The sequence below is a fragment of the Impatiens glandulifera genome, chromosome 5 (genome assembly GCF_907164915.1).
Source record: "Impatiens glandulifera chromosome 5, dImpGla2.1, whole genome shotgun sequence".
Classification (NCBI taxonomy): Eukaryota; Viridiplantae; Streptophyta; class Magnoliopsida; order Ericales; family Balsaminaceae; genus Impatiens; species Impatiens glandulifera.
The window spans coordinates 3,937,323-3,951,295 of NC_061866.1; the positions used below are offsets into that span (position 1 = coordinate 3,937,323).

At 25.6% G+C, this 13,973-nt stretch overlaps 1 protein-coding gene across 1 annotated transcript; it reads left to right on the top strand.

Moving 5' to 3' along the window:
• The first annotated feature begins 2,074 nt into the window (after positions 1-2,074).
• On the top strand, positions 2,075-12,917 carry LOC124938874 (thaumatin-like protein 1b). The gene is made up of 2 exons (XM_047479399.1): positions 2,075-2,246; positions 12,253-12,917. Exons 1-2 carry the CDS (start codon positions 2,075-2,077, stop codon positions 12,915-12,917), a joined length of 837 nt encoding a protein of 278 aa, XP_047335355.1.
• The last annotated feature ends 1,056 nt before the right edge of the window (positions 12,918-13,973 follow it).

A 13,973-nucleotide genomic window follows, 5' to 3' on the forward strand; every position in this document is an offset into this window, starting at 1 on the left:
ATATATATATATATTTATTTAAAATAAAAAAATTTAGAACCAATAATGTAAATTCATCCAAAAAAAAAAACAATTTTAAATCAAAATTATATATATATATATAACCCCTTTTTCATTTTTCTACCAAATTAATATACAAATATTTTTGAAAACATAAATTTATTTTTGTCTATTTATTTTATTTTTAGGTATTTTAAGATATTTATTTAATTATTTTAAACTATAAATTACATATAATTTATGTCTAAATTTATAATTAAATTATTTCAACCCCTTTTTAGGTTTTGGGTTGGATAAAATGAATACAATATTTTAATCTCAAATTAGTTTAATTTTTTTAATTAATTTTTTATTTAAGGTTTAATTATCACAATAATTAATTCTAATTTAATTTTGGTCTCTCCTATTGGATTAATTTGAATTAAAAAATTATAAATATTATTTAAAAATTATAAATATTATTATAATTGGAGTATGTCAATATTTTTTATATTTACAGAATTCCTCTCTCGAACCGAGTTAGAATAAAACAAACTTTGTTTTTCGAAAACTTGGGTCCGAGGTTGAACATTTAAAATTTGTACCCCAACCTATAAGGTAGAAGGATACAACCTGAATGGAAACAAATGTTGATGATGAATTATAATCATAATTCATAGGTCGGATCACTTCAAGATCATTCTTTATGTGTTGAATCTTGTTGGGGATAGACTATCACAATAGTCTTACTATATGTCTATAAGATGACATGGCCTTAGTTGGGAATGGATTTTTGTAATAACCCCGAATGTTGCCTTAGTTAGGGCTTTATCATAAAAATGATCGATAATGCCTATCAAGAGATAGGACTTGACTGAGTAGTCTTATCGACTGCAGGTGAGACATCTTTTTGGATACCTATAAACAAATAGGACTCATGGGGAATATTGATAATAATCACGCTATATCCATCAAAGTACTGCTCGACAAACAATCGAGATAGGTGTTCCCAAGACATGAGAGAGAAGTAAACCACCTCAAGGCGAGACCGGTGAGGCTCTTTTTTAAGAACAACACAACATGACTCAATTACATCGATTCTCTCCTTTTAGTCGAGCCAGATCACCGCAATGCGCCCTAAGATGGGAAATCGGGCATCCCATTGATTTTACTTTTTAACTCAAGCAAGAGCTACGGAACTAAAGCACCAACGGCTCCTTTTCCGGCATTGGCTAATGGGTCTGAACTCCTAAATCCTTCTTGGCTTACCAACTCTATTGCTATTGTAGCCTTACAACCGGGTGGCTTCCTGCCTTTCCTCCCTGCCTACATAAATAGCAGCCCTTCTTCCTTCAACGCGACGATGCCGCTTTTTTAAGCCCAAAGGCTAGTTCAGTCACTTCCGGATGAATAAGAGTTCTCTTCCGGATCGACCGAATTGGTACAAAAGTTGTAACATGGGAAAACCACGGAAAACACGACTTATTTGAATAACCCGGTGACCTACCAATTGTAGAAGTAGGATCCTTGGCAAGCAATAAGCACTTAAATAATACAATTCAAGTGTACCATCATCTTTCTCATTTCGAGGAAAGGGTGTGGAAGGAAAATGAATTTACCGCTAAAGATTGGTCATAATAATGACTTCTATGGACGTCTATCATAAAATAGGACTTACTTTGGGGGATGGTGATAACAATCATCTAAATGGATAAGTTATGAAAATGACCTACCTAGATGCCTATTTAAAATAGGGCTTTAAGAATTATAACAATGACCTATTGTGCCTATAAATAGATAGGGCTTGGGGAGGTCTTATACAAAGTGACCTTCATAGTTGACTGAAAAATCATAATTTAGTTGGGGATTGTTTATGATTAATAGATTATCTCTTTCTGGTCTGACAAAGTGTCTTCGCAACTGGGTCATCGACCGGTTTGTTAAGGGGTCCTTTGGCTTTAACGTGGAAAAATATCGCAACTAGACTAAAGCCGTAGATTTTCAAGGAACTTCTATCGTTTAGGAAATATTTCAACAGAATCTTTTTCCCTTTTATTTTACGAAGTGACCTTCACAGCGGGTTGAACTGTCAACCATGCATTTTGTTATCTCCGATTACAAGGAAGTGATGCATGTTACTTTGTTATGCTTTATGGTGCCTTATTTGTCTGTGGCATGGGGAGCTTTGATAAAAGCTACATGGGGATGGACTATTCCCATTTCTGTTTTGAGAGGTCAAATACTAAGAGATATACCTATATCTCTCAGTATTACCATTCAAAACTGAAAGATGTTTAGATATCTTTCGGTATTTCACTTCTTTATTTTTTTAAATTTAATTGTTGTTTAACTTTCTAATTAGCTTGAACAACATTAATTTAACACATTTCATATCCTTAAAATATTACACAATTCTCACACATCTAATAATCAAACTCTACACATATTCTTAATATAATCAAACACAAACTTACACTTCTTTATATAATCATACACAATCATATACATTTATATAATTAATCACAATCTTTATACTTCAAAAATAACACACACTTGATTAGCTTAGTTAAGAGTTTAAACAATCTAATTAAAACCAAGTAAATTAAAAAAATGAAGAAATCAAATACCGAAAGATTTATTAATATCTTCGGTTTTGAGAGGTCAAATACCAAGAGATATACCTGTATCTCTTGGTATTACCATTCAAAACCGAAAGATGTTTAGATATCTTTCGGTATTCACTTCTTCATTTTTTTTAATTAATCTTTCTAATTAGCTTGAACAACATAAATTTAACACATTTATATCCTTAAAATATTACACAATCCTCACACATCTTTATTATAATCAAACTCTACACACACCCTTAATATAATCAAACACAAACATACATGCACTTCTTTATATAAACAAACACAATCATATACATTTATAAAATTAATCACAATCCCTATACTTCGAAAATAACACACACTTGATTAGCTTAATTAGGAATTAGAGCTTAGACAATCTAATTAGAAAAACAACCAAATTAGTGAAAAATAAATACCGAAAGCTTTAATAAATCTTTCGGTTTTAATATTAAATAGCGAGAGATTTATTAAATATCCTTCGGTATTGACTTTAACATGAGTTTTTTGGGGAGAGTCAAAACCGAGGGTTTTATGAAAAACTTTCGCAATTACTCACATCCCAACATTTAGAATTATTTTTTGTTTTTTTGGGGAGAGTCATAATCGAGGGTTTTTTTGAAAAACTTTCGCAATTATTCACATCCCAACACTTAGAATTATTTTATGTTTTTTGGGGAGAGTCAAAATCAAGGATATTCTGAAAAACTTTTGCAATTACTCACATCCCAACACTTAAAATTATTTCTGTTTTTTGGGAGGAGAGTCAAAACGAGGGTTTTTTGAAATTTTTTCGCAAATACTCCATCCCAACACTTAGAATTATTTTATGTTTTTTTTGGAGAGTCAAAACCGATGTTTTTTTGAAAAACTTTCGCAATTACTACCATCCCAACATTTAGAATTATTTTCTGTTTTTTGGGGAGTCAAAACGAGAGTTTTTTAAAAAACCTTCGCAATAACTTAAATCCCAACACTTAGAATTATTTTTTGTTTTTTTTAGAGTCAAAATCAAGGATTTTTTAAAAAGTTTTGCAATTACTCAAATCCCAACAATTCAAAATATTTTTTGTTTTTTTGGGAAGAGTCAAATCCGAGAGTTTTTTGAAATTTTTTTGCAATTACTCTCATCCCAACACTTAGAATTATTTTCTATTGTTTGGGGAGAGTCATTACCGAGTGTTTTAAAAAAAAAAATCACAATTACTCATATCCCAACACTTAGAATTATTTTATGTTTTTTTTGGGGAAAGTCAAAATCGAGGGTTTTTAAAAAACTTTCACAATTACTCACATCCCAACACTTAGAATTATTTTTTGTGTTTTGAGGGAGAGTCTATACTGAGGATTGTTTTTAAAAATGTCCGCAATTACTCTCATCCCAACACTTAGAATTATTTTCTGTTTTTTTAAGAGTCAAAATCGATGGTTTTTTAAACATTTTCGCAATTACTCACATCCCAACACTTAGAATTTTTTTTTTGGGAAAGTAAAAACCGAGAGTTTTTTGAAAAACTTTCGCAATTACTCATATCCCAACACTTAGAATTATTTTATGTTTTTTTTGTGTAGAGTCAAAACCGAGGATTTTTTGAAAATCTTTCGCTATTACTCCCTTCCCAACACTTATAATTATTTTCTTTTTTTTTTTTTGGGGGGGGGGGGGAGAGTCAAAACCGGGTTTTTTTTTTGAAAAACCTTCGCAAATACCCCATCGAATTATTTTCAATTTTTTGGGGAGTGTCAAAACTGAGAGTTTTCTGAAAAACTTTCGTAAATACCCCATCACAACACTTAGAATTATTTTTGTCTTTGGAATTGGTGGTATTACCGAAATTATTGTAAAAAACCTTCGGTGAAAAATCACATTACCGAAGGTTTTATACACCTCTCGGAAATTAATTTTAATAACAAAAATGTTCTTTCTGTCGGGACCTTTACCGATAGTTGTATAAAACTCTCGATAAATTTTATTGGTAAAAATCCATTTTTCACTAATGGATTGATAAAATAATAGGTAAAATTGAACTTAACAGAAACAAATTAACCGGTTGATTTCTATATGATCTTCGTCTCTAAATTCTAATGGTAGTTCTCACGACATTGTAGACCCTTAACGAGAGAAAAATAAATTAGGTTATTGATTCTCCTAAATAAAATAAAAATAAAAAATACTAACGTGTAAACAATATTTTAAATAAATAAAGTCAAAAATGTTTAACCCATGAACATAAATTAAGAAGGACAAATGATGTGACTTAAATAAGAAAAAGTTGTAAAATGAGTGTTTTTAAACGATATATTTAAAAAAAAAAATATTTGAAGAATCTTACCATTTTCATTTCTCTTATAAAATATATATATATATATATATATATATGAGTTGTAAAATGAGTGTTTTTAAACGATATATTAAAAAAAAAAAATTGAAGAATGTTAAAATTTTTATTTTTCTTAGAATATTTTTATTACTTTTTTGAATATTTATGTCAAAATTTACAATATTCTTTCATAGTTAATTTATTTTATATATAAATATTTATATATACATATATAAAATAATAATACAATATATATAAATATAATTGTTTACTTAATTATTTTTATGTATATATATAATTTAATATTAATATATATATAAATATATGTAAAATATTATCTAATCATTTATTTTTTTTATATAAGAGTATTTATTTATATAATAAATATATATAATAGATATTTTATATATATACTGACTTCTTATCTTTTCACTTATTTCTATTAATACATATACCCAATTATATTTAATATTAAATTGCTGCATAAATATTTATATTATATATATTATCTCTCAATATATTTATATAATTTATTTCATTATATATATATAATAATTTATTTATATTTATTAAAATTATATATATATTAATGTGTATATATATTTTTTATTTTTACCTGTATATAAATTATTATATATATATATATATATAAATATATATATATATATATATAATATTTATTTCTGTATACATATATATATATTTATATGTATATATAATAAAATAAGATCATAAAATATATATATATATATATATATATATATATATATATATATATTCTCCTTATTTTTATTTTTATTCACTTATTTAATTCTTAAACTAAATATGTAATTGACGATAATATTGCATTGATCATAATATATATGACAATAGATCTGTCTAAATATGTAAGTATTAGTCTAATTTCCTTACAATAAATGTATTTATTTTAAATGATTCGGATGTGAATACATTGAGGTCATAAATTTATATAATCTATCACTCAATTATTACAAGTCTTCTCCGTATATTAGTCACATTCGTGTATTTAAAAATATATATATATAATAATTGTCTATCAAATTTAAATATTTACAAGGAAACCCCGAGAATAGTTAAAAATAAAACTCTTTGAGACCATTACCAGATTTATTTATTTTTTGGAATATTGCATATTTAAACTATTTAACATTATATGTTTTTTATGGGTGTAAATTATAATATCTGAAAACATAATTATAAAAAAAAAAAACATGTTTTAACATTAATTTTTGTTTTTCTTTTCGTTTAATTCATCCTAAAAAGGATTCAGGATAAAGAGGTTTAGTAACCCGGGTTCATTAGCATTTTACCCTTCAAGCTTGACAATACCAAAACTTACAATTTCAACAAAAAAACTCTATTCCCCTTCAATCCCGTCCTAATTTCATTAGACTAAATTTGATTCAGATAAATTCGAATAAAAATGATAGAAAACTCAACATTATCATAATTTTCTGTTATAGGTTTGATACTATTATTATTCTTAGTATTGACTTTTTTAAAGGAAAACTTGTGGTGATCTTGTTTTTAATTATATGATTTATTTATTTTTCTTAGTGTTTGTGAGTAATTTTTAACAATTTTTTTAAAATCTTTATTTTTTGATGAATTCAGGGACGAATATGATCCAAAAGGAAAAGTGTTTTTATAATTATGTTTTGTTTACAAAATGGTGTACGTAATTTAATAAATATTATAAAGCAAAGAGAACATTGTAATGAGACTGGGACTAGTGTAAAGTTGATGGCATAATATTAGTGCCTTTGTAACTTTTAATGCAGTCCGCAACTATTAATTAATCGAGCACTTTTTAATTTAGTTTTAGTCATCAAATCGTTAGCATTTGTCAACACAACATTAAAAGAAGTTTGAACTTTGAAGATAGAATCTAATTGTCCTTTCATTTCTCTATCTTATCTCTTTTTGAAAGAAAAAATTCATACAAATTGCAAATAAATGTAAAGTTTGCATAGACAAACAATATGCAACTAAAATAAAGAGCATACAACCTTGATATAGAAAAAAGGAGACCTTAAACCCTTACTCAATCTTTTAATATGAATAAAACATTTCCAAAAATATAGAACTATATAAGATTCTTGTCGAAGGAGCATCACCATGTCACACTCAAAATCAACATGTAATCTCTAATATATAATTCGTAGCATTGAATTCGCGGAATCTCATGCCCCACTAGATTTACTTCTTGCAAAAATTCCCAAAACTTCCCCATGAATATATAATAATATATGTGGGAGAATAATTTGGACACCAATAAAAGTGGCTCAACAACTCTTTTTAGTGGCAATACTTTAATTATAGTTTTCTAGGTATGGTATCGGACCCATTCGGAACAACCATGCATATAAAATATATGCATGCAATTTACAAACAAAATGAAAACTTTGTGAGGAATGTTTTAATATTTGGTGTGAATGAAATATTCAACCGAATTTGAATTTTATTTTCGGTTTTTAAATTGAATTCAAATAATGTTTCGAGTTGGGTTTAACTCGTAAACTAAACCGAAAACCGAATTTATTTTTATTATTTATTTTCATTATATATTTGATTATATATTAGATAATTTATTAAATATAATTAAATATATTAATAATTTAATTGAAAAATATATATTTTGAATTCGAATAAATTCAAATTTAAAATTGATTTTGCAATAAAAGCAAAAAATTAGAATTTGGTTTGAATTCGAACGAAATATCATATTCAAATCAGATCGATTTTATTCGAATTTGGTTTGCGAATTGGCTTAAATTTTTTTTAAAAAACGAAAAACTCGAACTGAGGAACTCGAATAATTCGAAAATCAAACCGTTAGAACAAAATTATTTATGATCATAAGTGAAAAAAAAAAAAATTTATTCTTATTTTTTTTTATTTTACTTTGTATATTTTATGTTAGGTTGAATATATACAATAGTATTATAATATTATTAATAAAAATAAAAATAAAAATAATTTAGTTAGTATAGTTGGTTAAATATTATGTTAATATATATATATATATATATGTTAATATATATATATATATATATATATATATATATATATATTATTTTGATTTTTTTTATAAAACAATATAAAGATACATATTATTTTAATGTTAAAATTAATAAAAATAAATATAATTTATTTAGTGTTAGTTATCTTGTTTATAAAATTAGTTTTATAGGTAAATGATTCAAATTTTGTGAGAAATATATTTTATAATTTTACAAATAGTCCTATGAGAAGATGACCACACCATATGCTAATCCATGTGTTGCATAAGTAATTAAATATATAAGTAATTTAATTTAAAATATTTTTATAATTTAAAATATATTATAATATTAAAAACTGAAAATGACCTACATAAAAACTGAAAATGACATACATAAATAAAATATAACTAATATTACTATATTATAGAAAAATTTGAGAATATATAACTAATATTTTTATATTATAATAAAATATAAAATATTTTTATAATTTAAAATATATTATAATATTATTATAATTTAATATATAATTATTATTATTATAATTTAATATATAATTAATATTCCTATTTTATAGTAAACTTTAAAATATATATTTATTTAATGTTATTATAATGTAGTAGAAAAAAAATATTCCTATATTATATAATATATTATATTATCTAATCATGAAAAAGTCAGAAGAGGGCATGACCGGCATAGAGGGCACTGCCCTCTTTTTCCTTTTATCTACAATGCAAAAAATGAAAAAAAACCAATGACCTGCCCTTTTCCACGCTGTCCGATGCGGGCACAGGTCATGCGTTGGAGATGCTCTAATGGATGTATACTTAATTAAATATTATTAAATAATACTACTAGTACTAGATTAGATTCTTCGTCAGCATAAATGCATTTGATTACAAATAATTAGAATGAGGAGTGCAAAAAACATCTTGGTTTGAAAAGCCTGTTTGGTACACAACCACTCCACTATGAGCATTATCAATCATTTTCAAACAACAATTTGATAGAGGAAAAGCAAGATAATCGTTGAGAATGGGAACAACAATTAGCTACTCAAGTGTAATAGGAAATTAAGATGGACAACACAAATGGATCCATGACCTTTGATTGTCATATATACTTTACAGTTGTTATCAACCACATTTTAATATTGAGAGATGTACCTTATAAAAACATCATGATTAAGGTGGCTAATATATCTCTTTTTTTTTCAAATTTATTTATTATAAACATGGTAGGAATAATAAATTGTTCTTAAAAAGTCATATAAAAGAAAGCAAAAACGACGAAGCTTGTGCGTAGAAAATGAATAAACGGGAATGAAAATAATAAGAGAAAAAAAACTAAGTAGTTAGACATATTGATTATCTAAGGTCTCCTTTGATTTTATTTCAATAAAATGATATAGTTTGAGCTTTCATAGAAATAGTAATAAGAATCAAAAACAAACTAACCAAAGTTTTCATCTCCTTATACATAGTCTCGAGAGTCATACCCTACATAGTTCCAAAAGATCAAGTGGAGCCTATTCATTTCAAAATATCTTTAATCGATCAATCCTTTATCTCTTTATTCTATCTTCTTTAACTTTAACACAGCTCCATCATTTGTACCTTCCATTGACAAAGACAATACAAATTATTTTTGTGTTTTAAATTTTGGATTTGTCAATACAAATCAATTTTATAAATATATATATGTATTCTCATTGTTATCATTAGCTTCTTTAAGTCTTTAACTGAGATGCAACAATGTGGCCCTACACTTTTGGTTGCCACATACACAATCTAAACTACACACCCCACATCCTGATATTTAAACTTTCTTAAATACATATTAAATTATTTGGTATCTTAAAAGCATTTTACAAAAAATTAGAAAAATGGAAAAAGAATTTAAAAAAATGGAGTTTTTTTTTGTCTAAGATGTATATAAGTTGGGCTTTAAAATTGTTATGGGCTGTCTTAAGGGTGTCTACTTATAAACATAAACCCTTTTTCACATGAATGACTTGTGATCTCCACAAGATAGTTAGTTCTCTTTCTTGAGTTTAATTGTAGTGGTGAATCCTAGACACATTGTTGTGTTCTATAAGATTAACCTTTTGAAAACGAAAAGACAGCATATGATTTCATGAGTTTTATATTTTTCATTAATGAACAAAACTATAAACAATTTTAACCAACTAAGGTAGCTAATTTTGGAAGGATGACTTTGGAGTTTCAAAAATACAATAAAAAAAACAAAAGAAGAGATATTTAATTAAGTGCCTAATTAATTGAAGATAATGCTAACTAATCTCCTTATTTAGTGCAACTCCATTGTCACCATTGGGATTGATACTTAATATTAGTCCTTGCAAGATGCTTGCTAATTACTTAGAACATCTTGTTTGAGCCCAAAAAAACAAAAGAGAAAAAGCCCACATTTGAAACTCTCGTTTAAATTTTAAAAACTAATAAAATTTAAAGTTTATTTAAAATAGTAAAAGATTAATTTAAAAAATATTAGTTAAATATTATTATTACTTTTATATATATATATATATATATATATATATATATATATATATATATATATATATATATATATATATATATATATATATATATATATATATATATATATATATATATATATATAAAATTAAACATTTTAAACCTATTGAATTTTAAAATTTTATATATTTAAATATAAAATTAATTAAAATTTATAATAAGTAAATAACATTTTAAAAAATTTATATTTATGAAATTAATTACATTAATTTATTTATTTGAATAAAGAATATTTTTTAATTTATAAATACAATTTATTTTAATGTAAAATAGTATATAAAATCTTGAAATTGAAATTATTTATAAACTAGTGAAATCGTAAAATCTTATTCTTATAAATTTAAAATCTAAGAGTTTACATATTTAAAAATTTACTTAAAAACAGATTTGTTAACTTTCACTGAAATCGTAAACCGTATAATTTTAAGAGTTAACTCGATATTTTAAACGTTTTGTTCGTAGGATAATTTAAAAAAGAGGCCTTTTAAAGTAGTCAGTTAAATTTAAACTCAGTTTATATCATCTTTATAGTTCAAATAATTTTTATTTCAAAAATAAGTTATAGTCCAAAATATCATTTATTGTATAATTTAGTTATTCATTTTTTTTAAGCAAAAACAAGTTATTCAGTTTTCAATCAAAGAAAAGTAACTTTATAATTAAGCAAAAACAAGTTTTTTTTAAGCAAAAATAATTTGAAGGAAAAGTAAATGAATGATAAAGCGGAAAATAAATTTCTATTACAACTCGATTTAAAAAGAAAAGTAACTTTATAATTAATCAAGAAGGAAATATAATTTATTTCTAAGCAAAGAAAGTATTAAAATACATTTTTTTTTATTAAACATTCTATTCTATTAAATTTTCTTAAAGATATACAATTTTTTTTTATAAAAATAGAATTCAAATAAAATTATTAAAATAATGATATTTATTAATGACTATAGTCCCTTTATCATAATAAAAATTAATTAAAAGTGTATATAATAAATAATATGATTGAATGAAAATATCAAACACTTATCTACAATATATTTTTACGATATTGAATATATGAAAAGATTACAAAAATTTCATATTTTATAATATTATATATAAATAATATAAAATACTTAGTTTTAGAAATTTAGAAATAAAATTATTAAACAAAATATCTGATTTTCAGATAGTTATAATATCTTTCTTTATATGTTCAAATACTATATTTCAATTTTATAATTGATTTTTGATTGTTGACCAAGTTGTTAACTTTAATATCTTTATCAATATATTATATTATTTTATAATATAATTTTCTATAATCTTACGATATAATATATTTTGATCAATAATAAATTAAATATCATTGAATATCTAAAATACAAAGTGTTATTTTCAAAATCTATTGTTTATTGTGGTTTTATATGATATTAAAAAAAAATCTTTCTGTAAATAAGTTGGTAATTAAAGAGAATAATATGGAAATTGAATATTTAGTAACAAAATTTGATTTATAAAATATATAGTTATGTAAATCAGTATATATTGCATGTCCATTAGATTATAAATACAACCCTTATTTTTTCATATTGCATATTAGAAATTGCTCAACCTAACAAAAAACCTTGCAATGGAGATTCAAATCATTCTTTGCTTCCTCTTATCAACTCTTTTTTTCATAGGTAATATAAATTTTTACAAACTTATATTAATTTTAACTTTCTTCTAATTCTCTTGACATTGTATTTGATAGGGTCACATTCCGCTACCTTTACCATTACTAACAACTGTCCATATGTAATATGGCCGGCGCTTCTAACTAGCTCGGGACCTATAGCTTCGACAACCGGCTTCGAGCTTCCGTCTCAATCAACGTCAACCATCGTTGCCCCGGCTCCATGGTCGGGCCGTATGTGGGCACGTTCATATTGTTCTGGTGGAAACGACTCCTTTAACTGCCAAACTGGAAATTGTGGATCGAAACAAATACCATGCAATGGTTTAGGCGGGGAGCCACCAGCGAGCCTGATTGAGTTCACACTCGCTGGGGGTGGAAATTTGGACTTTTATGATGTTAGCTTGGTGGACGGGTTCAACCTTCCAGTGACAGTTACAGCTCGGGATGGTTGCCCGTCCACGAGCTGCCCGGTTGACTTAAATGCCTCGTGTCCCGATGAGCTTGCGTTAAAGGACCCTTCTGGAGGAAAGGTCGGGTGCAAGAGTGCTTGTATGGTTTATGGTACCCCTGAATATTGTTGCAATGGAGACCATGCAACCCCTTCTACATGTGGTCCATCTAAGTATTCAGAGTTTTTCAAGAACAAGTGCCCACAAGCTTATAGTTATGCGTACGATGATAAGACTAGCACATTTACATGTCCAACTGGGGGTGACTATCGTATTACGTTTTGCCCTTGATGATATGTCACGAAAAAGAAGAGTCTTTTAACCGTATTTAATTTTTAGAAATGTTTATTACTTTATTATTCCCTTTATTTTTAATATTTTGGATCTTTAAATATAATTCTTAATTTGAATTAAGTTTTTACTGTTAGAAAATCTTATGTTTTATTGTTAAATATTGGTTTTTATTTTATTAAAGTATATTTGATTTATTTTATGGCATTACGTACATTCTCTTTTATTTTATTTTTGTTGTGAGAATTCTAGATTAATGAAGTTTCACCCAAAAATATATCTTAGAGAAAATAAAAATTGTGTATTTCTTTCTTTTTCTTTTTTCGGTAACACAAACATTTACAAAAAAAAGTTTATATTAAAAGAAAACTGTTTTTTTTTTTTTTTAAATAAAAACAATTGTTTGGATAACTTAATATATATATATTTATATTTATATAAGAGCTCAAAATTTGACTCTCTTACTATTGATAAGAAAGTACTTGAGAGTGGTGGATATTAAGGAGATCCTTCCTATTAGGTTGTGCTTTTAAAAGAACATCAATAAATACATAGTAAATTTAAGTATTAATGATTTTTTAAGAGATAAAAAAATTACGAAATCGATTCTCATCTAATATATTTTAAATGAACGTAAAAATCATGATTGTATGTATCATTCTGTTACGACTTGATTTGTAACTAGCGTTTTGAGTTTTTAATCTCTAGGACTGGACGAGAATTATATATAATCAAAGTGTAGCGGAAGAGTTTTGTGAAGAAGAATTTGAGACGAGAGAAAAAGAAGAATCAAGAATGAGAAAAGAATACTGCTGGTCTATACCAAACAGTCCAAAACATAAAATAACATAGGAATGAAAAACATTCACAAGAAATTTCATATATTCATTCATAGATGGGCCCTTGGGGAAGAGGGATCAACCTTATATAAGTGCTGATTTGCCCCCCACAATATTCAAGACTATTGTTGCAACAATATAACATAATTCAGTTTGAGAAATAATAGAAAATAGAATCAAAACAGAATATTAAACAAAACACATAAATCTAGCCTAA

Coding starts and splice junctions, on each gene's coding strand:
- LOC124938874 (XM_047479399.1), top strand. CDS start 2,075: ATGCATTTTGTTATCTCCGATTACAAGGAAGTGATGCATGTTACTTTG. Junction 2,247..12,252: donor AGATATACCTATATCTCTCA/GTATTACCATTC, acceptor TGTATTTGATAG/GGTCACATTCCGCTACCTTT.